At 44.0% G+C, this 24,551-nt stretch overlaps 2 protein-coding genes across 2 annotated transcripts; both read left to right on the top strand.

Moving 5' to 3' along the window:
- The first annotated feature begins 1,024 nt into the window (after nt 1-1,024).
- Nucleotides 1,025-13,566, top strand: FBXO40 (F-box protein 40). The gene is made up of 3 exons (XM_071572042.1): nt 1,025-1,101; nt 9,178-11,076; nt 13,246-13,566. The coding sequence occupies exons 1-3, from the start codon at nt 1,093-1,095 to the stop codon at nt 13,441-13,443; spliced, it is 2,106 nt and encodes a 701-aa protein (XP_071428143.1). The 5' UTR covers nt 1,025-1,092; the 3' UTR covers nt 13,444-13,566.
- Nucleotides 13,567-21,078: 7,512 nt separating this feature from the next.
- TAPBPL (TAP binding protein like) lies at nt 21,079-22,431 on the top strand. The gene is given in 3 exon segments (XM_071568575.1): nt 21,079-21,481; nt 21,618-21,943; nt 22,402-22,431. Coding segments are annotated over 3 exon segments (759 nt in total).
- Nucleotides 22,432-24,551: the final 2,120 nt, after the last annotated feature.

The raw sequence follows: 24,551 nt of genomic DNA, 5'->3' as shown, positions 1-24,551 counted from the left end.
TTTTGTTCAGCCCTAAAAATGAAAACAGTTGCCTGCACTGTTTCAAGCTATGAGAGTCACTGGGGAATCACAGATAGGGAAAGAGAAAGATAAGGCAGAGTAACAAGTTCATCATGACTTAGAATCTCAAAGCCACCACAGCCAAAAGGGGTTGATCTGGTTTCTGAGGTGGTGAAAGGTGGCCATGTACAGCAGCAGAGCCAAAGAGGTGTCTGCAGCCAGATGGGTGAGCACCCACCAGGGAGAAGCAGCACCTGCCCCATCTGCACACCTGAACCTCAATGACACACAGTACCTGTTTGTCTGTACTTACCATGAGGGTGAAATGCTCACCATGAAACTCACCATGAATGTTTTACTGAGTCCATGCTGACAGTAAAATATGACTGCTCTCCTTTGCTCCTTTGCTTCCCCAGCTTTGGCTGAGGAAGGGTGATGCTGAGAGTTGTACCCTCAGGCTTGCCCTTGGTGGCCGGTGGGACCTTTTCACTGTGCAGTGGAGGGAGTGGAGCTCGAGAGTCTTCTGGGAATTGCCAGGAGAGGGGCAGACAGATCTGCCTGGCTGCTCAGGTCTGGGCCATTCCTACTCTTTTCTGTCCACCCTGTCTGGACAGCTTGGAAACTCACCATCACTCTCTGCACCAGCTGCTGAATCTGGTGACAGTGGGAACTGGGGTGACCATTCCAGCAGCAGAAACCACAAACTGGTGTGGGCACCAAGGGGAATCAAGTTGTAAAGGGCAAATCACCATCAGAGAGCAGCAGGGAGCTGATACAGGGCTCTGGGGAAGGTTTTGGTCTTCTTTCATACAAGGGGCACAGAGTATTATCGTTCCTGTCTCTCATCTTGTCTGTGAAATATCACTCCAGAAATGACAGTGAAAGAGACTGCTCCGTAAGCTGAGCTACATGGTCACATGCACAGGTTTTATTTTTAACATCCCAAAACTACTTGATGTGTCTGCCTGTGTTTGCTCAGTGTCCTCCTGTTCTCTTCTCTTTCTTTGCTCGCAGTTCTCTCTCATCCACCTCACTTCAGCCCAGCTGAGCACAACCAGGACAACAAGTCTTTGGTGCACACACAGAGACTCTATGAGCAAGGTAAGGCTTTTTAAATAGAGTTGGGAGTCTTTACTGGACAAACCTTATGCAATGTAATGGTTAATCTATCAAGCTATGAAAATCAAGACATCTTCAAAAACAGCCTTAGTAATTAAGATGAAGTATAATAATCATGAGATGTCTTAAGTGACACCCTAAAACAGGCAACTGGTAACTGTGAGCATTCCTGTGACATAGTATTCTAAAAAAAACCCCTTCATAATACATTCAGTGAATTAGCTGTAGTTTGCAGTACTGTATCCAGGCTTTTTACAAACTAAGATGCTGATTGTAAGATGGGAGCTTCAGCACCAGGTCAGATGATAAATCAGAAATTCTATTTCTGTTATTTTCAGGAAACTGAGAGAAGTACAACAAGGAGATACAGTAAGGGTCAGGGGAGAGGCAAGAGCAATCCTGTGGCAAAAACACTCAGACTTAAAATCTAATGAGTTTTGTAGATTCAGACTGCAAACTTTATGTTGGCAATCCAGACTGAATGAATAATGAAGTAAGAATTACAAGAGTTACAGGTACTACTGTATCACTTAATATTGTGGCTGCTTAGCAATTTTTATTCATGAATCTCTTTTGTTTGGTTTTTTTTTTTCAATGACTTAGATCTTAACCAATAACTCTGAAATTCTCTGAACTGGCCTCCTGCATTGGGCTGCCTTATGTTTTGGTTAAAGCCATTCACTAGATTATCTCAAGAGGTTTTCAGAAAAGTATGTTAATCTGATTTTAACCAGAGTGTAAAATAGAATCTGAGTCCAAAGAGAAAAACCCATGATTTGGACCATTCTTTTTTTTCTTTTCCCTCAAATTGCAACTAAACTGGAACCTATTATTTTAAAGCATTTGCTGAACTCAAACCAAGACCAAACTGACTTCCAAATTACTGATGCAAAGTGAGAATTTGATGACTGTGTGTCTACCAAGGACAGCACAGGACCGCCTCACACGTCCAAGGAGCAGCAGAGCAGCCCCATGTCCTGCCTGTCTCCCACACAACTCCCCAGCATGCCCAGCACAAGGTGCTCATGCTGAGCTGCGCCGTGCCATGCAACCAGCTCAGGGCACCACTTCAGCACCTGGGATTTTTGGGTGGGTTTGTCATAGGTGGGCTGTGGCTACGTTGCACCAAGCAGGGAAGAGCAAGAAACATTGCTGATCCAGGTCTCATCGCAGGGAGTGCAGTGTGGGGTTTCCCAGGGTTTCCCTGTGTTATCTGTGCCTCACTAGTCCAAACTCTCCCCTGCTCCCTAGAACAGCACTGGTGCTTTTCACCAGGCAGAAATTGCACGAGCAAGTTTTGGTGCCACTTCACTGCCTTTGTGCAGCACAGATTTTCCAGGTGAGGAGGAGGCGTGATGGTATGACAGCTTCTCTTGAGCTTTCAGGTCCTGCATGTCAGGTTTAGGGAGCTGAAGAGAGGCTGATGTGCTACTGTGAGAAGAACCTGAGTAGCAGGTGTGCTCCAGAAGAAAAGCAAGGAATATGGATTGAAGTCTTTGCCCAACTGATGGACTACACTGTGGACTTACTTCATCCTTGAAATTTTAAGCACATTTTCAGTATAAAGCAATTCCAACCTCTTCAGTAACTCTGAACTAATGGTCATCGCCATGAAACACCACAGTTGTAGCCAGATGATTCCCCAGCTTAAAAAAAAGGAGGGAGAATCTCCATAATTATCACAGCTTCATCCTTTCATCTCTGGGCTTATCTAAGAAGTCAGCTGTCTTCTGGAAAGTCTTTCTCCTCCTCATGTCTTATGCTGAGAATTTGAGGATTGCCCTGGAATCAAAGTGCCTCTGTAAAATCCACGTGAATTTCTTCAAGATCACCTCAAAACTAGGTCTTGCTCATTGCTTGCTAGAAGGTTATTAATGTTAGTGATCAAGATTACATCTATACCTTTTATTCTCTCTTTCCACCTACCCTGAGCTGTACCATATTCACTGCCTGACTCATTTAAATCTTGGCTGGCAATGTGTATGTGCAAGATCAATCCAAATGGCAAGTGCAGAGGCATGTGTGCCAGAAGGACAGTGACCTGCTATGCCTAATGCCAAGGCGGTCATCCAAGCTGTAGCTGTCCCCGTTCTGGGAGTCAAGGGCTGGGGCTTGACTTATTTAGGGGTCACTGTGATTCCAGCTAGTGCCATGATTGGACTTGTCTTTTATTTTGTATGAAAGGACTTCGGAAAACTTGGGCTCCTAAGAACCATGTACAAATGCAGTACAGTATGGTTTCCAATGGGCAGCTCAGTTGGTTAGGGCAGGGTATGGGTTCGATCCCCCTGTGGGCAATTCTCTTAAGAGCTGCATCAATGATCTTGTGGGTCCCTTCCAACTCAGAATATTCTGTGAAATCATAGTGGTTTTGTCCTCAGCTCTAAGAAATAAAAATATCTGCTTAGCAAAGGAGACCCAAGTATAATTTCTTGCCAAGGTTGTAAAGAAGTAGTGATTGAGGAAAACTGTTGCATGAAAGGAAAATTTCTACTTTAAGGAGACTTAGATGATGTCCTAGAAAATGTGATTCTACAGCTGGCTGTGCCAGAGTTTTTGTGCAGGAGGCATGCAGCTGCAAATGAAACAGCAGAACCTGGGTATCTCTATGATTGGCATGTATATTTACTTATTTGTATGAAATATTGTATTTAATTCTATTTATTTTCATCTTTCTATACTTTAATTCTGCATCTGCCAAACAGAAACAATGGTATCTTTCAACCTCAAGTGCACCTCTAGTATTGGAAGGATAAATTCACTACTGATTGTGAACTCCCTCAGATCTAAGATATTAAATATACTGAAAAACCCTGTAAGAAAATTAGTAACTCTGTATTCACCTCAGGATTTTTATTTGATAAAAATGATAAAACCATGATATACTCAGTAACAAGGATTAAAACAAATAGAGAACATCACCTATCTGCCCATGCACTTCAACAAAGCATTCATGTTCCTTCTGTTGTAACATTATATATAACTTTAACATTCCTGGCTCCAGCATTTGGATGCAAATATTCATAAGATTTCTTTAAGAACTCATTATCGTGTTGTAAAATTTAAAGAGATTGTTATATGCTCATTCACAAGCTCATCTCAGAGGCACTCCTAGGGTCGTTATCTGGGGTTTCTGGTGGCTCTTTTTCATGTTTCTTCAAAATGAGAGACACCCCTTGATTCTGTGCAAAAAGCTCAGGTACGTCAAATGATCAGTCACATATAGGACATACAAAATAAGAAAACACTTGTATTATTTTGGCTCACTGACTGCAACTGAATTAAATATATATTTCCTGAAAATAAATTGTAATTGGTTTATAAACTGTCGGTTATTGTCACTGAACAGATCTGCTCCAGACACAAACATAGCTGCAGTCAAAATAGCAGCTGGATATTTTTAAGCCTTACTTGATTTGCTGTCATGACAGTCTAAAAATAAAGATGTACCAAAGTGGACAGACTGTGGACTGTAATGTGCATCCCTTCTTTACACAGTAGCTTGAGCATGGTTGAAGTTAGCATTTCTGGTTTGATTTTTTTCCTAACCCAGATCTTAAAAAATTTTGCAAGTTGCAGGGAAACAAGAAGTGTACATGTTTAGAGAAATGTTTTACCACCTTGCATATCTGTGTGTAACCTGCCCCTGGATGTTAAGTGTCAGACTTACTGAGGCAAAAGTTTGTAAAATTCTGTTAACAGTTCTGAAAGTTGTTGTTTGTGTATTGACAATACCATCAGCTAAACCACAGAGCTAACCACAAATCATCAATTAAAATACAGACATCCTGATGACTGGCATGTCAGAATAGAAGCAGCATTCAAACCCTGATAAATATCAGGCAAAAATTCTCTGTCTCTTCTTCCTGTCCTCTAGCTTCACATATTTGACAGTGAGAAGAAAGGCATAGACATATTTTGTTTGAAAAGAACAGCATATACGAGTTTAGAGATGAGATAAACTCAACTGAAAAATACATGAATAATGATGAAGATTGATTCTGCATCTGAGTGCTCTGATAATGGTCACTTTTCATAAACAAAGCATACATTTTCTTCCTCTGCAGGTAATTCAGATGGGGTTTGTTTCAGTATACAACAGTGTGAAAGTAGGCTACTCTCCAGCAACTCTGCAATCAGTTCTTTCTGTGTTTTGGAGAACAATAAGGCCTGTGCCTTCGATGTGTTTTTATTTATCAATTACTTCTCCCCAAGAGTTCTTTTGCAGTGGAAAGTATTGTTCACAGAACATGTTCATGTTTTTATTGCAGTGTAATGTACCCAGCCTTCCACTGACCTTATGCAAGTCATGTCTGGGACTATTTTTAGAGATTATATTTGCAGCAAAATGCTACAAGAATTAGAGCAGCAAGGATACTGCCAATGTGAAATAAATCCATCTGTATCTCCGGCTTCTCTGAGCCACATAAAACTGGGTGTAACTAAACAGCCTAAACCAGGACAGATGCCACCTTGAACCACATGTAATTAAGGGCTGTGTGTGGCTGAGGCCACCCTGGGCTGCACTCTGGTGTCACCCCTGTGCAGCAACCAGGGCTTCCCAAGACAAAGCAGGGATGCTACAGTGGGCAGTCACAAAATACTATTTTCTGCATTGCTGTCTGAAGCTCTTTCCATGCAAAGGTGTGAGTGAGTTTGTCAGAGTGTAAGTTCGTCTCTGAGTAAAGGGACGACCAAGGGCATGTTCCTTTACTCTGCAGGGCTGAGAGGAAACAGAGTTGATTCATTAGGAGTTCTAAGCAGATATTGATCGGCATTGGCAATTACAAAAGGTGGAACAAAGTTGTGTTGAGCCATTAATACACATCACATTCAAACACATCTTGTTCGGGAAAGATATTGAGGTGCTGAGTGGGTCCAGAGAAGAGCAACAAGGCTGGTGAAGGGACTGGAGCACAAGTCCTGTGGGGAGAGGCTGAGGGAGCTGGGGTTGTTTAGCCTGGAGAAGAGGAGGCTCAGAGGTGACCTCAGCACTGTCTAGAACTACCTGAAGGGAAGTTCTAGCCAGGTGGGGGTTGGTCTCTTCTCCCAGGCACTCAGCAATAGGACAAGGGGGCACAGGCTCAAGCTCTGCCAGGGGAAATTGAAGTTGGATATCAGAAAAAAATTCTTTCCAGAGAGAGTAATCAGGCATTGGAATGGGCTGCCCAGAGAGGTGGTGGATTCACGATTCCTGGAGGTTTTTAAACTGAGATTGGACGTGGCATTGAGGGCCATGATCTGGTAAATGGACTGGAGTTGGACCAAGGGTTGGATTTGATGATCTCGGAGGTCTTTCCAACCCAATCAATTCTATGATTCTATGAAATGTGTGGTCTTCAGTGCAGGAACCCACAAGCATTGCCTTTCCCAGACATCTTTCCTTCTCCGGTGTTGTTCCAGTGACTTCCTTTGCCAGGGTGTGAAAGTGTGAAAGACAACAAGACATTACCTTCAAGAAAGAGGGGAAGCAGCTTCACGTATCATCTCTTCCTCTAGAGCCTGAGCCCACCTCCTCTGCAGTACACCTCTCCTCAGGGCTAGGTCCCTTGGGCCTGGGATTGCAAAACACTCACATCTAGGCAAACATCTAGGTAAACACTACTGTGTTCCCTTTAACCTTCGTTTAAAACCCCCCAAAGTCTTAAATATTTTACTACCAATGTCTGTTTTTTCTCAGAGCCAAATGAGAGTCTATTGTGCCTGTGGTAGTTTCTCCTGCATAGGAAGTGTGGTGGGAAGACTGTCAAAAATCTTTTTCCCATTTTCACAAAAAAAGAAAATCATCCTTGGTCTTGTTTGAAAACAGAACTCCAGGTCCTCCTTATAATTTGCTTTCTCCCTTCCACAAAAACTTGTAGTGGGTTGAACCCAGCTGGAATGCAGCCCTACAGCAAGAAGTAGAAAGTCAGAAGCCATGAGTTTGCTGCTTGCAGCTGCTCTGCTTTGGGCCAAGTTATTGATATCCAGTTGAAGATAATCCATGGAAGTAGCTCCAAGTAGTGACTGAGCAGCCTCTAGTTCTCTAATCCAAGAACTGTGTGTGAGGCAAAAGGACCACGAGGGCTCCTCTTTGTTCCCCCTAAACTTCTCTTACAGATATTGTTGAAGAAGACTCTGAGGCTGGGTGGACCTCTGGTTTGATACAGAATTTCATTTTTTATGTTCTTGGATATTGTACAACAGGAGGCAGCCCTCATGCTAACCACCATCTCCATTCACTTGCTGTTGGACTGTGCTTCTGGTTTTCCATTTGTAGGAAGGATTAACAGCTATTGCCTGGAACTATTGCAAGGATAGAGATGTTATGAGCAAGGGAAGCTGATATCTTTTGGAAGAAGGTCTTGTAAGTGCATTATTTTTACAATAAACTGATTTAATTGATTGGAGAAGAATAAGAAGTGCAATAATGAAACTGAAGCCAGTGGTTCATGGTGACACTAATATAGTAATCTGGTAATGATAACCTTTTATGTAAGCATCTTCATACACCATATTCTTTTACTTCTGTTTTTTGTTGTTGGACCTCAGCAAAATTTTACGCTCTTTTCATATCAAAGCTATTCGAGGAAAGGAGAGGAAACAAATATACATATTTGAAACCACCTTACTATGGAAGTGTGAGAATGGAAATTCATTCTTCATAAGGAAAATATTTAATTGATAGCTAGATAGACAGACAGACAGATAGAGAGAGAGAGAGAGAGAGATATCAACTTGTTCTTTCAATTCAGTCTGTTGGTTGCAAATTTTAATTTCATGGAGCCACATGGTTGTAGCTGAGTTTATGAAACAGAGACTGGTATTATTTATTATTTGTTCCCTGGGACCCCTTTTTCTATTCTCTGGCCCTTGTGGTATCACTAACACCTTCATACACTGAATCTAAAATATGATCAGCTTAGGTCACCTATTCAGTTCCAGGTAGTGTTTGACACTAACTTGTCAGAAGTACATTGGGTTAACTGAAAAAAGCAGAGCAGTGATGACCAGTTTTTACATGATCATGATCTAAAACAAATCCCAAAGGAAGAAAAATGAATTCTTTCTCAAAGAGACATCATGTGAAAGGCATGCTCAGGCTGACCTCCCCTGTACCGCCACATGAAGGGAAAAGTTCTGTTGAGGTTTGACCTTTGTTGCTCCCCTTTTGCCCTAACTGCACAGGGTGGTGCAGAGAGGATCATGAAATGAAATAAACCATACCTGGCATCTTCTCATTCCTCCTGTTGGCATTCACTGGTGGCAGCAGAGGAAAGAAAGGTGAAAGGCAGTTTGTAAAAAAAATTGAAAGAAAATGGATTTAGCTGGGTGAGTATAACCTTGCAACAAGCCTCACTGCACTCTGGAGCTTCACTACAAAATGCACATCAAGGTGTCACTTTATTCCAGGTTTTGAATAAAGTAGAAGTAGCAAATAACTTGTTCTGTCCCACAACATGCAGGCATCATCAAGGGGCATAAGCGTAAATCAGGGAAGCAGAGTAAAGAAGGCCAGGCAAATTAGCCTTTATCCAGGCTGTTTTCCACACTGAAAATTGGGATCCTGAAAATAATCCTTACTCTCAGCGTTGCTGCTGTAGAGCAAAGAGAGGTTCATTTGTGCAACATTCATGTCTTTATGGGGAGATGAGAAGATGCCTAGGCTGAATGACTATCTAATTTCCCTAGAGAGGAAAAAGGAATGTCATTTTTCCTACACAATGCTAAGGAAGTAGGATGCTCCTTCACTCTGCCTCTGGCAGTCTCGATTTCAGCATCTTGATTTAGAAAGACTCATTGTTAATACTGGGATAGAAAACTGCTCGCTCCCAACCCCTGCCTGCTTGGGCTAACTAGTAAGGGCCTTATTTATATCTGTGCTGCTACTGGCCATGCTGTACTGTGGGGATCAGAGCTGACACGTGACTGTACAGAGCTGGCAGTCATTTGCCCTATTCCCGCTAGCAGTGCCTGTGAGCACCTAAGGTGCGGAAACAAGCATGAATGTGGAGGGCCTGTGGTCATCCTTGCTCCTTCAGGCAGTAACTCTTGTCTTCTTGTCTTTACTACACACAGTACCGAGCCCAGAAAGCTCCCCCTGGGCAGCACAGACACTGTGAGAGATGTTTCAGCCGGCACTGCCGCACACCGATTGAGATCTCTGTCTCCTGCATGGTGATCAGCTGCCGCCTGCACTGCGGGGCCACCTTCCACATGTGCAAGGAGGAGGAGCATCAGTTGCTCTGTCCCTTAGAGCAGGTCTCCTGCCTCAACTCAGCTTATGGCTGCCCTTTCTCCATGGCCCGTTTTAAGCTGGGGAAGCACCTCCAAGTCTGTCCAGCCAGTGTTGTCTGCTGCTCGATGGAGTGGAATCGCTGGCCAAATGTGGATTCAGACACCACCCTCCACAAGAACATTATGAAGGAAACCATAAATGAAGAGTGTCTGGACACAGCCTTGGCACTCAGAGACCAGAAGATACTTTTCAGGACTTTGAAAGTAGCCGACTTGTTTCCAGAGTGGAGGAAAAAGGATGAAGTGGAAGAGCTAATGGATGAAGCCATGGGTGGTGAAGCAGGTGCTGTGGGGGGAATCGCCAGTGGTTCCCAAGACAGCAAAGACCAGTTGCCTGAGCTCAGCCAGCGTGAGCGTGAAGATTTGGCAAAAGACAAAGAGGGAATGGATCTGGGGAGTTACAAAACCTGGGAGAACATTTTCAGCAAAGAGCTCCTGGCTTGCCAGGTTACAGGCTCAGCAGCCAGCACAGGACAAAAGAAAGAGGAGGCTTCCAAGAAAACAGCACCAGCCCTTCATGCTGCCAGCTCCACAGAGAAGGCAAAGGAAGGACCTGATGGTGCAAAAGAGGCAAAGGACCAAAATCCTGAACAAGTAACACCAAGTAGAGAACTGAAAGGAATGGCTCCCTGGCAAGAAGGGGTCCTGGAGAGGCTGAAGAAGGAAGTTGGTGTAGGTGATTACAACATGTATCTGGTACATCACGGTGGAATGCTCATCCGCTTTGGCCAGATGGCTGCTTGCACTCCCAGAGAAAAAGACTTTGTCTATGGGAACTTGGAAGCCCAGGAGGTGAAGACTGTCTACACCTTCAAAGTGCCAGTTAGTTACTGTGGCAAAAGAGCACGACTAGGAGATGCACTGGGCCACAAGATGCCAACTTCAGACAAGTCAGTGGATACCTCAGAACTGGGAATAAACCTAGAAGAACTACCTAAGGCAAATATAGTTGAAACCACTCTGCTGTGTGCTCTGGAAAAAGAGCTGAAAGGCCACGAGATCTCTGAAGCGAGGGGTATCGATGGACTCTTTGTGGATTTTGCAACACAGACATACAGCTTTCCTTTGGAGCCCTTCTCCTCCAGCGCTGTTCTAGCAGATGTTCTGGATGAAGAAAGCCCACCAGAACTCCACATGGAGCTCTACACTGAATGCGTAACCAGAAGACACAACAAAAGCAGTTCAGCTTTCACGTTTACTTGCAGTCATTTCTTCAGGAGGGATGAGTTCCCATCCCACTTCAAGAATGTGCATGCTGATATCCAGTCATGTCTGGATGGATGGTTCCAGCATCGCTGCCCACTGGCCTACCTGGGATGTCCTTTCGTTCAAAATCCCTTCCGCCCTGATGGACTTAGGGCCAAGGTTATATACAGCAAGCCTCTCAAGACATTTGCTATTAAGCCAGAGGTGGACACCCTTCTTGCTGAACCAGGGAAGTGCAATTTCGTGGTGGATTGTCGAGGCAGAAATAAGGACTTGCTAAGCAGCCTCCCAGTGGAAGTGCTCAAGTACATTGCGGGATTCCTGGACAGCTTCAGTTTATCTCAGCTATCACAAGTGTCAGTTCTTATGAGGGACATCTGTGCCACTCTTCTTCAAGAGAGAGGAATGGTCCTGCTGGTCTGGGAGAAAAAAAGATACTCCCATGGTGGTACTTCATGGAAAGCTCGTAAAAAGGCAAGTGACTGTGACACTGGGAAAAAGAGACATAAGTTCTTGTCAGATAAAACACAAGAATGGCAAGAGAAGCTGCAGATAAGCAAGCAGATGTGGGGAAGGTTCATGAGGCTGTGAATTTGCACAGGGGTTTGTTGTCAGGGGCCAGGGCTGTAAAGTGCAGTACATCTAGCGAAGGTAGGAAGGTGTATCTAGACATCTGACTTGCTGAAAGTCCCCACCCAAGCTCATCTTGGATAACCTGTTTGCATGTGCACAGTTTTTAGGCACTGAGAACTAAGAATTCCTGATATTTAAGCATTATTCATGGATTTTTAAAGAACTTGATGTTCATACATTTTTTTGTTCTTTACAAGCCAGTTTAGGGTATGTCAAAATGCTTTAGGATGCCAAAAAGATAAAGAACAGGGAGACATGACTGTGAAAGGTGCTCAGGCTTTCACATCAAACCCCATGTGCTTTCAGGATTAGTTGTTCATAGGACTACCATGAGTGAGGGAGCAGCATGGGGATAGGAAACTGCCTTCTGCAAAGCTGGTCTCCACTGTTTGTGCTGGAAAATTACCACCCTTATTGGCTGTTCAGGTTATTTAGAAAGAAATACGTAAACACAACTCAGTCTAAATCACAGTTGAAAATTACTCATTACAGGGAGTTTTTTTCTAGTTGATAGTCTTGCAGCTGCTCTAACATCAAATCATAGAGTCATAGAAACATTTAAGTTGGAAAGGACCTGTAAGATCATCAAGTCCAACCCTTAAGCTAATGCTTTCAACTCCACTATTACATAAAACCGTTTGAAAGAGTAGCATGAGAGACTTCAGTCTGACCAAGTAGACAAGACAGATATCTAGGAACAAAGAATTTAGAGATCCATGAGAGACTCCCAGAAATTATCTAAGGACCTATCTTTCAAGCAGAGCCCTATGGATCTCTACTTATTGATTCTTATCAAATGGAAGCTTAGCAATTCATGACTTCTTGCTAAGATAAGGTATCATCTATTAAGAAAAAACATGAAGTGTGGCGAGTTCAAAATCTGTATAACAAAGTGTTGGTGGCTACAAATTGAATTAGCCCAACCTAAACCAGGAATTAGCCACTGAAACAATTTACTGGAGAATAGGGATTCCTTCAGTAAAAGGAAGACAGTCCAGCCACCCAATCATAGATCAAGTAACTTCAGTTATTGTAGTGCAATTTCAAACCAGCAGCACTGAATTTAAGGCCTGTCTAACCCTTTGCATATTAGCTCTCTGTACTGACCTCACAGGAATCTTATTTCCAATGCACAGACTCTGGTTGAAAACATTGTTCGTAATTATTACAAATTTCTTGACTAATGTGTATAACAGCTATGATTACTTAGGACTAGGACAGGATCAGGCAATCTTCAGCCTGGCACATCCACATATTGCCCTTCTTCCCAAGGAAAAAACCTTTTTATTAGGGAGAAGAAATCTACTACACCTTTAAAAATAATTTGTTTTAATGGTATACAGCAAATATTAAAGTCACTTAATCACAGTCATATCACTACATGTTAGTATATCACTAAATGGTGCATGCTATTACTGCAAGCAATCAGAAAAATTTAACTGCACATTTCTATTTTCTACCAGCTTGTACATTCTCCAGGAATAACTTTAACTTTATGTTTCCCAGAGTTTTCTGGAGTGGGGTGAATAATAACAGTATTATCATGTTAATTGCTTTGTAGTTGCCAATAGCTGCTTTGGAAGGTCTTTATGAATCAGATTTCTTTGAGATACGTATCACATAAGCATGCTGTGGTTACTTTGCTTTATAAACATCCTGGATCACACTGCACATGTGATGGAGTTTCCTGTACAGGTGCAGTGGTCAAGTGTCCTGGATTTCCTCATGCTCTGGAATGGATTGACACCATGGGAATCATGGTGTCAATGACTTCCTCCTTAAAAATTGCAGGTGATGACTAAAGCAGCTAAACCAGCAAGTACAAGATACATAGTCATACAGACCCCATGTTTACTTGTTATGCCAGGCCTGCACACTCAGATGGTCACCAGCCTGTCCAGTAGGAGAAATGCACACCCACTGTGAGCATATATAAATATTTAAAATCCTCTTCTGTTTTTACCCCCTCCCCTTTTCTTTCCCCAATTTCTTTCCCCTTTCCTGTATTAGATCTGGCAGTTCAGCAGCCTGTTCTCCAAAGTCCACAAATGGCAGCGCAACGATGTCACGTGCATGTCAGAGCACCTGAAGAATTGTCCCTTCTATCAAGTGGAGAACAAGACAGACCCCGTGCTGCTGACAGGCATGTCTGAATCTCGAGAGCAGACTCGAAAGACTTTGGTTTCTACTTTCAAGCACAGAGTCTGAACAATCTCCTTCCTCCCCCTTCAGGGGTCTTGAGATGAAGATGTGGAAATTCAGCTGTAAAGATTGTTGTTTCCAACTTTCCTTTGAACATACAAAACTCTCATCTCCTCAGCTGTGTTTAAAACATCCTACATCTTTCTGTTTCCCGCATTAAGTTAATTGTTGAAATATCATCTACTGCTCACTAACATCACATGGTTTCTGTTTATGTTTCTGTTCCTTGCTTAATACAGCATCTTGAAGAAAGCAATAAGGATCTTGTTTGAAAACAGCATCTTCACAACCTTGAAGGTAGGCTGCTGCTCCTGTACCCTGTACCTGAGAGAAGCAATAGCAGATAATATACTTGCCTTGACTAGGTCTGAAACATCTTGGTTTCAGCTGTAAAGCCAAGTTCCAGGAGCACAGATAGATGCTCTCCTGCCTGGCAGACCTAGAGGCTGGTAACCTGTTCTGAGACATGGGCAAAAGAAAAGAACACCTCAAAATTAAGTAAATTCATTAGAACTTCAGTGAGAACTGAGGAATCCACTGTGCAAGCCACAGACTGTTGCTTAAGACCGTGATTCAGGCAAGCACACCTAGCTGAGTGCAAGCCTAAAGTTGAGCTCATGGGAGCATCCAAACTAAACCAAAGCAAACAAACTTGCTCTTTGTTAGAAGTAACCAACTAGCAACTTTCGAGGCTCAGTTGACTTTTTATATATTCAGTAAATAACTTTGTTTTATTTAAAAATCCATTAAAGCCATCAAAGAATATTTGAAGGCATTTTTAGTATGCCTTACCTACTCAGATTTGCAGTTGTAAATTGCAAATTCTAATTGTAAGCAACTGTAAACAATATGTCAAAGAAATACTATTCTTTTCCATAAAAGAAAAGGCATTCAGGAACCCATTCAGTAACAGTACAGGTAATGCTTGCTTCAGTTAAAGGGGCTGGAGCATAAGAATCTTTTCTTTTTTACAGAGCAGAAGAGTGATTAGGATTTGGTCTATTTTTTTACTAAATATACTAACTTAAAACACAATGGGTTCGTTGAGGCAACAGATGAGAGAAAGCAGTCATGTCACCTGCAGTGTCTGTCTCAATACACTATTTAAACCCATTTCAGTGGTACTAGTCAGAAATTCCATAGGTATGGTGGTGGATGGAATTCCTCTGAAATGGCCACAAACTTACTGAAGAGCTTCCCTGCACAACCGCAGTGGTGCTGACTCACACCCCTTTCTTCTGGCTTATAGCCAGAACTGTGAACTCGAGGCATGAGGTCTGGCTTTCATCTTGCTGTCTCAGGCAGCAGAACCTCACTGGGACCTGGGATATCTGCTGACCTGAATCACTGCTCTCCTCACCTGGGCTCCCTGGGTGGAAACTGGCTCAGGTGGAAGGACACACACCTTGCTTGCCATCCCCAGTCTTGGTGCAAATCTGGGATGAGTCAGCTATGCCAAGAAGGAGGCCTCTCTTACCCATAGAAGTTGCTGATGAGCCTGAGCTGAATGCTGGGTAATCAAAAGCATGAATTGCATGGTGACTGAAACCACACTGAGTGCAGCTTGTTCTTGTCTACACTTACAGCTTAAGTGGTCCCTGTGAGATTTTTAACCATATAAGGATGTTTTTCTTCTTCTTCAGACACACACACTCAGGAGCATATTGTCTCAGTTGTGGGGACCATGTATTTGTCCCAGGAGCAGGAGTAGCAGCAGCTCCTTTTTTATTCTTTTTTTATGTTACTCTTTTTCCTGTCCCTAGAGATGCTTTCTGGGAAGTCTCAAAATGCTTTACACATGGGTTTTAGTATCTATGCTGGGTACTTGAAAGTGGAGCCACTTAAGATTATGGATAATTTGGGTAGGGGAAAAAAATGTTTAAATAAGTGTCTCAGAGTAAGTCAGTGTTCAAGGTTGTATAAAAGACCATGAAAATTTTCAGCCTATGGGCAATCTCTCACATGATCAGCCACTTGGGTGCTGTAAACTGGAGTGGCTGCCTGTGGCTGCCCTGGAATCATGGCTTATGTTAGGTATGAATTGGGCTCTTTTTACCTTTAGTGTCACCAGCACTGCTGCTATTCCGCTTCTGGCTTCTTTCTGTCACTTCCACAGGATTTTGCTCTTGTACTTCCCTGCTCCTGGAGATGGCATGACTTCAGTTCCAACTTTATTACCGCTGATCCTGCTTCTTCCCTGTGCAGGAGGTGTCCAAGTCAGACTACAGAGAGGACACAACCTTTGCAATTATGATGGTTCAGGGAGAAGGTCAGAGATAGGAATATCACAGCCTGTACCTCTTGGTATCAGCCAGGGTGTACATAGAACATGTGGGTGACTGCATCATTTTCCTTCTGGTGCTGCTGTAGAGTATACTGGAGTGACACAGGGTGTTGATTCACACAGAAAGAGACACATTTGCCCCCGTGTGAATATATAGGTATGCTTCTGTAAGCTGTAAATTTAGTTAAGTAACCTTAAGTACATCCAGTGAAAGCTGAAAAATTCACAGCCATCTTCAAGTTATTCTGGTTAACCTGACCATGGAAGAGGCAAAGCTGTACAGGGACGTGGAGATCATGCTTATACCACTGCATACCCACCTGGCCAGTGTCAGCTTCTCCCCTCATCTCACATTTAACAGCTGTGGGCTGATGTCAGATGCAGTTTTACTAATCTGAGGGTGCATGCCAAGCTAGCTCAGTATTGATGGTCCTGCCCACAGGCAGAATCAGCAGAAGCTTTAGGAGCTGCAAGGAAGTTAATTTGTCTGGCCTGTTTACCTTGGTGAGCACAATGCTGGCTTATTTAAAAGGTGAGACGCTTCAGTTTTGGTTCAGCAAGTCCTTAGCTCCTAGTTTAAGTTTGTAATTTGGCCAATAAAACTCTTCCTGAATTTCAGCTTGAGGAATTTGATTAGAAGAAACTGACCATTTGGTGTTTCTCAAAATAGTGCTGTTGCTGTGGAAGGGTCTGACCTGGAAAAGGGATCCAAGTCCAGCAGAGCATTGAGGTTGCTTTCAGTCCAGACCTCACATTCTAGATCTTCATGACTTTGATCCTGTTTGTGCTGTCCACAAGTCTTGTGAAGGCCAAGAGCAATACTGCACACACTCCAGGCTGGCGTGTTCTGCAGCATTTTCTCTCACTGGAAAAATGGGAAGTGAAATGATGGCACCATGGAAATCAGAAAGGTCAGAGCAGGGCAAAACCACTCCTGACAACAGAAGGCAGGACAGAGAACAGGTAATGGGTTTGGATAGAGGAGACCTGCCTGACTGTAGGTGTTATGAGCAGAGGCAAACAGCAACAGGTAAAACGATACAGGAACGAAAGGAAGTGGGATGTGGCAGAGGTGATGCAGCTGCAAAAGATTTGGAGGAAACAGAGCCATTCAACAGACACCAGGAGGATAATAGTGATGTTTAGGTGAGCAGAGATGTAAGGGGAATGGAGATTTGATATTTTATTTTGTTTGGTTTCTACTGACAAAGTAAGATATTTTGGTGAGCCTCATGAATCCAGTGAAATGTAGATTCTGTTTTGAATTGTTATTTATACAGTGGACCTCACCCTGGGGCACAGCCTCTGTTCTTTGTTAGAGTGTCCAGCCAGCAGATGATTGAAACATGAGCTGAGAGGCCTCAGTAAAATCACAAAGAGTCACCAATGCTGATATTCCTCTATGCTTATCATGTGCTGCCAAAACAAAGAGATTTTCTGGTTAACCATTTCTCCTTCAGAAAGGGTCTGGAAATTCCCAATCAGTGTTATACAGTACTTTGGGGCAGGTGATAACTTTTAAGAGGTGAAAGGACAGGTCACCTACTGACATGTATCCTAAATCTGGTTTGAAGGAAGAAATATTTTGCTGGGCTTCCAACTCCCAAAACTGAGTGAGCACAGAGAAGGTGAAGTTTATCTAAATAGTGCCTATTATTTTGCAGAACTCTGTAAGTCCTTCTTGCTTTCTTAAGAATAAAAATTACTATGGTTTAAAAAAAAATCCATCAAAATTCAAGTCTTCCCTTGTTTTGTTTCATCAAATTAATGTATTCTTTGCCTTCAAATCAGATGTGGTAGTTCCCATACCCTCATATTCATTACACTTCCTTCCTCTGCTCTGCCATTTACTGTCATTTTCCTGATTGAAGACTATTATTTATATTTGTTTAATATTAACAAATATTTATACTTTTGACCCCATCTTCTTTATAGCCGCTTTCTCTTTCCTAGTTCAGTTATTTAAATGAAATACTTTCTCTTCTTTTAAAAATCCATATTCCAGATTGATGCTACATTGTATCTACAAACATTTGAAGAAAAGTTTTCTCCTTACCCTTCAACTTTGTAGCTGTTCATCCAGGTAGCTACAGAGGGATTTCTGCCTCTTTACTTGGGATGCACATCCCAGAGACACTGTGCATCTCTCTCAGAAATTCTGGGCATCTTTCACATACAGTTTCCTTACTGCCGCAGTCCGCCCTGAAGCGTCTGATTCCTTGGGGTTTAATTTCTTTTAAAACAAAACATGCATATGCAGTGCATGCCTATTCTTATTTAGCTTCCCACTGAATTTATATGTAAGGAAATTATGATCACACGCTCTAAATTTATTTTTGATGACCACCTGCTCTATGACTTAATTGCTATTTACAACTAACAAATCTTTTGTAGGTTCAGTGATGGTTTTGTGAAGGAATTTGTCATGTCATGTTGAGAATTATAGGCCTGAGGCCTATTATGATCATGAAAGGTGATTCACTGGTCCATAATCCTAAAGTTAGTTTCCCCATGGCACCACAGTTCTTACTGGGATTTATCTCTCTTAATATTACCTCTCTGCCTACATATCCAGGTATGAAATTAAGCAGTTCATGACTGACACTGAGCTGCACCAGAGAAAGGCCTCTTTTAACTTTCTGAGTTCTATCTAAACCAGCTGTAAGATCATACATGTAAGACCAATGCACTATTTTTCTTTTCCTTTCTACCAGTCCTGAACACCAGAATTTTTAATACCAGAGATGACTGTTATTCTACCATATTTCTGGTACTTGCATGAAAGCTCGTTTAAACTGCATTTTATTTCCTACCAATATCTGGAAGGTAGTTACAAAGACAATGGAGCCAAAGTCTTCTCAATAGTTACAGGTGATATAACAAGTTGAAGTTTGGTAGATTCAGACTGAACTACAGGAATTACTTTTTTACCAGAAGGGTGGAAAAGCAGCACTGGAACAAATCTCCAGAAAAGTGGCAGTATATCCACCCTCGGAGGGTCTCCAGACATGGTTGGACAAAATCATAGAGATCTGATTGAGCCAGAGGCTGGATCAGAGATCTCTGGAGGTCTCCTCCCACCATCACTTCTCTGATTCCACAGCATCACCTGAGATTCCCTGTATGTCTGTATGTACGGCCGGACTTGGCGAACGAACGCAGATTTGGGCAGGGCTCTCCCCACTTGGGTGTGCCCTTCCAGCCTGTGCAGTGGATGTTTTAGGTGAGGCACAGCGTGCACGGAACTGGCCCCACCGTTTCAGTCCTGAGGTTCATTTGCCACGGCCGAGCGAGCTTGGACAGTGACAGGGAAGTCCTCGGGACTGTCACAGCACCCGGTACTAACCGGGGCTGACCCTGCTGAGCACCCGAGATGTGACGGGATGGGATGGCAGGGAGGCATTGAACTGCCAGAGGATGGTCCCACTGAGACTCGAAGTCAGGTCCTTGGGATTGAGAGTCTGGAGTGCTCTCCTTTACACCACAGGACCACCCTTGAGATTCCCTGTAGTGTACAGGCATCTGCCACTCTGTCCTCACCTGCTGAACTAGGTCATCCTTCGGCCGCCAGTATTGTCTGCTACTACTTTTCTCGTCACAATAAGTATATTCTTTCCCCTCGTTTTCTAGCCCTCTGCTCATTGATGCCTCCTTATCTGTCATCACACAGTTATTTAACAGGTTTTCATCTCCCTGAGTAAGAAAACAGATGCACAGTCCTCTCCTGGTAATTGTAGCATCCAGAAATGGCTATTTTGAACATGACACCTACATGGTAAAGCTACAGTTACCAGCTGGCTTGGTAAAGCTGCACAACTTTGTACCAGAGTTGTTCCTTATAGCCAGACTGATTCAGCTTGCAATGGATGGCACTTCTGTAGAATGCGAGAGTCTCAGCTTTAGCAGGCACCTGGAGGGATTTGATTACATCCCTGCAAAACAAAGTCCATCACAACTGCTGTGTCGGAGACTCTCTGCAGACAGCAACCCACAAGTCGTTTCAGAGCTGCAGCGCAGCCTGCAGATGTGCCCCAGCTCCTCAGCACACAGAGCTAATGGGCAAACGTGCTGCTGAAATGCAGTTTGGGCTCTGCTGGGGCATGTAGATAAACAAACTGGAGAAAGGAGCCTGGCTGTAGCAGACACAGCTGATGCATTGGACTGGGATGAAGGTGTTGCACACACGATTCTGCTCTGCTTGGTTGGCTGATAGGAGTATGCAGGTGCCCTCAGAAAGCATGGATAATGCCAGAGTAGGGGCAGGGGAATGGAGATGAGTGCATCTCAGACTGAAGGGGAATGCAGAGACTCACAGTGGGGGCTGGTATGTGTGTGATCTTACCCTGGAGAGACAGTAGGAGAGCTAGTCAGAGCAGCTGGCCACATCTGACAGCTCAGGGCTCCTAAGCATAACTTCTGCAGGAAGAATTAATATTCCTTGTGAGGCTTTTCCAAGAAGGACTGGAGGGGTGAGTGAGGATGGGACTGGGATGCAAGGGGTAAGTCTGTATCAAGAACCTGTGTCTGGCCAGCACAAGCTGGATGTCAGGAGGTTGTACTCGCAGAGCTGTGACTGCAAGTTATGGTTTCCTGCAGGTGTGTGTACATGATTTTAGCTGGCTACAGCAAGGGTAGAGAGGAAACAGACCAGGAGAGAAGCAGCCATTTTCTCTCCCTGTGTTTGAAAGACAGGGAAAAAGGCAGTAGTTAAAATCCCACCAGAGCTCATCCATTTTCTTTCTCACAGCTTGCTTTTTTTTTCTCCATGGTGTTGTTTTCCTGCAAAGCCAGGGCTGATTTGGCAACTGGTGGTTGGCACCACGTGCCTGCAGGGCTGAGGGGAGCTGGTTCATGTCATTGCAGTGTTCTTTCCAACTAAAGAACATTTTGGGGGTTGGGGGTGGGGAGAAAGAGGCTTCAACCTCCAAGCCCTGTACAAGGATAAAGTATTCTAAAAAGCAAGGAGGCAGAGAGGTGAGTGCTTTCAGAGGCTACTCATTGGGGCCAGAGGAGATGGGATCACATGGAGCAGCATGGTGGGAAAGGCTGGTAAAGCATTGACTTACAGAAGGACCCAGCAAAAGCCACACTGTCACAGGTTGGGGGCCAGCTCCTCAGCCCCAGCTGGTTGTGCCCCACTGCCCTGATGCCTCCAGGCTCCTGTGCTTGGTACAGAAAGAATGAATGGGTTTAATGGGGTGTTTTTTCCATTCAGCTTTGACAGAGTAAAAGTGAAACTGCTGCCAGCCTGGGCAGCCAGGTCAGGGCTTCTCCGGTGCCCAAAACCCCTTTGGTGAAGGTCGCTCAGTGAAAACAAGGGTCTTCCTAAAGGTGAACATTGTTTCCAGAGGAGGGTGATGCAGAGTGAGAAGAGTCCATTGCCAGTATCCATCCCACATAAAGAGTGCCTGCTGCACGTGGGCTGTGATGGGGAGGAGGTGAACTCTGAGATCCCCTGCCACTGCTGCCCGTGGGCTGAAAAGAGGTGTTGCTGTACCTCCTGGTTCATGGTCATTCTATGGTTCTCCACCAGGATCAGCATTGCCCTGCTGCTTAGAGAACCTCACTGTGGCACTTGGGACAAGGAGAGGATTCCTGTGAGCAAGGAGGGAGCACTGATGGCTACCAGGTGGCCAAAAATCCATGTGGATGGGGTATCCCAGCCTGCAAGAAATGAGCGTGGGAGACAAGTGACATACATCTGTTTGGTGTCCACCCTGCTGCACCAGGCCCAGCACATCATCCACCTGCACATGGTCAGTGAGGAAAGGAAGTGCCTGGGGCACTTGTCCCATGTCCCATGTCCACAGGCACTGAAACTTTGCCCTGTACTCTATCCCATTACTCCCAACACTCAATGGTCACAGGCAGCTCATCTTCCCTCCCTTGTGGACAGATTTGTGTAACTCTGCTATCAGTAAATCAATTGATGTTTATCTCTTCCAGAGCCTCCAAAGAGTTAATGTCATTCCAGCACTGGTGTCATTTGAGAGAGATGTGATGACTATTCTGACCGGCAACAATGCAGAAATTCCTCTCTCAAAGGCATGTTTCTCCAGCCACTGGCAAAGCTGAGATGGCAACTACAGCATCACCTCCTACATCAGCATCAGCTCAGCCCCAGGGCAGGCACCAGCCACCTACAGCTGCCTTGTTTCACAAGGGGCCCTGGCAGAGTCCCTCTCTGTGAGTGCCCAAGAAGGGCACCAGGTAGAGCACCAGGTAGGTGTCAGGAGCAGAGGGGCAAATCCTTCATCTTGTCCAGACTTCTTCACACCTCATCTACCCACCAAAGGGATCAACCTCTGAGTCACACCACATCTGCCTAGTTCCTGATTCTTTCTTTCTGGTGTCCTCTCATACCCATCCTCTCTGTCCTCTTTCCCTTTCCCTTTCACTTCTTCAGCTTTTATTTCAATCCCTGAAGTTTTATGGGAGCAAATGTCTCATTTCCTTCACGGAAAATGAGATTTTTTCCTTCACGGAAAGTGGAGCAACAGAACAAAAGTAGGTAGCAAATAGGCTGGACGCATCAGACAGGCACAAGAAAACAGCCATTCCCCAAGGAGTTAGACAATCAACTGAACACAAAAGTCAGCTCAAAATGGATGCTACTAGAGAACTACAGCCAAAAACACTTCCCCATGTTGGAGCTGTTGAGGTTCTCACTCCCCTTGCAGTTGGGAGGTTGCTCCTATGCCTCCTTCTGACCCAGAAGGGAAATGCAAGCCACTCTTGCAGTTTAACGAGTTATGACACATCAGTCCAGCTGGTATAACTGGCCCTGGTCCTGTGTGGCTTTGGCTGACTTGTGTCACATCACATCTGTGTACCTGACAAGAGCATGTCAGTTGCTAAGGAAGTTTAACTGTGACAGCTCGCTGGTTGTTCAACCCCTCCAGCCAACCCAACATCACTGGTCCTCCTCTTTCTCTGCAGAGCAAAGGAGATTGCAAGGACAGGTGGGGTGTTTAATGGTCACCATCATCTTCATCATTATCCTTTCCACTGTGCTCATGAGAGGAAATGGTGGGAGTTTAAAATGCCGAGCCATATTTCTTGTGTGTGAGATGCAGAAAGGAGCATCTTTCTCTCCTCTGCACATTCACTTAGGAGAGATGGAGGTCAGGATAACCCAGGTTCCTGCAGAGAGAGGGAAGGAGTGTATGAGCAGGAGACTCAATTCTGGTAAAAGGCAATGCTAAGTGATGTGTTGCACTGCTTTGGTCTTCCTGCATCTTTTTTTTCCTTTCTACTTTTCTGCTAAACCAAACTCTTAGCAAATTCTAAGTGCTTCAGAATAGAGGACACCTTGTGTCACTCACCTGCAGTCCTTTGTCCCCTGTCCCTTGATATATCCTGCTCAGGAGAGCCAGTCCTGTCCAAATATTAACAGAACCCTTGGCTGGTATGGGAGGAGAGGGACTGCCCTTGGTGGAGTACCTGAGTAACCATTTAGGGGGAAGGAGTCACAGGAAACACATCTTCATCCAGGGAAGACAACATGGACAGCCTCAACTCTGACATTTTTAGAAATGCCTCCTCTCTGGTTTCAGAGAAAATTATATTGTATATAGATAAGTGTTCGTATGACTGCATATGTATGTATGCATGGCCAGACTTCACAAACGCAGATTTGGGCAGGGCTCTCTCTCCCCACGTGGGTGTGCCCTTCCAGCCTGCGCAGGGGATGTTTTAGGTGAGGCACAGCGTGCACAGAACTGGCCCCACCGTTTCAGTCCTGAGGTTCATTTGCCACGGCCGAGCGAGCTTGGACAGTGACAGGGAAGTCCTCGGGACTGTCACAGCACCCGGTACTAACCGGGGCTGACCCTGCTGAGCATCCGAGATGTGACGGGATGGGATGGCAGGGAGGCATTGAACTGCCAGGGGACGGTCCCACTGAGACTGGAACTCAGGCCCTTGGGATTTGGAGTCCAGAGTGCTCTCCTTTACACCACGGGACTGCCCTTTTTATGACTGCATATATGCATGTGCATGTACAGGTACATATATGTATGTGTACATGTAAGTAAATACACAACATGTATGTAGGTGTGTATCTGTAGCTGTATGTAAGTACATTCTGTTAATGCCTACAAGGCAGGTGTTTAAGTAATATATTTATGTATATATGCATTTTATGTGTGAGGCTGGGCATATATGTAGGCATAATTGGTACTTCAAAATGGTAAATCCTCAAGCAGAGGAAGTTATGGGTTAAACTGATGGCAAATCAAGCAATCAGAAAAATATGACTCTACAGCAGAAAGCTACAATAAAATTTTTAATTGACATTTTACTACTAGAAGTTTACAAGATGGAGAGGATCTGTGACTAGTTCTGAAAAAAAGACAGACACGGTTAAATGTTTTTCTGTCTAACAGGGAATTTGAAGGTTAACACTTCTAAGACTTGTATAAAACCAACAGGGAATAAAAAGCAGAAGGAAAGGGTGGATGGAAAGGAGGTATATGGCACACAATAAAAGAGAATTTATGAAGCATACAGGGTGATAAGGAGTGTTCAAAATAATCTGGAAAAACTGGATTGCTGCAAGTCCTAACAGCACTTGGAAGCGTTTTTGTTCAAAATATTTTGAAAACTAAGGAATACTAGTAGCATCCTATGCTCTTACTGGGGGGGTATAGGTGAAACTGTTGATAGTGAAGATTTTTGGTGGAGGCTTTTTGATACAAAGAAGGTAGTTGCTTGAATACGGGTAGAAATGGATTTGTGTATTCACACAACATGAAGACAGTAAACAACTTCCTCATCTGTTTGCAAACTAAGGAAAGTTTTAACAGCATCCATTAAGCGTAAGTATTTT

The sequence above is a fragment of the Pithys albifrons genome, chromosome 1 (assembly GCF_047495875.1).
Source record: "Pithys albifrons albifrons isolate INPA30051 chromosome 1, PitAlb_v1, whole genome shotgun sequence".
NCBI classification, from domain to species: Eukaryota; Metazoa; Chordata; class Aves; order Passeriformes; family Thamnophilidae; genus Pithys; species Pithys albifrons.
This window is presented reverse-complemented; position numbering and strand designations above follow the sequence as displayed.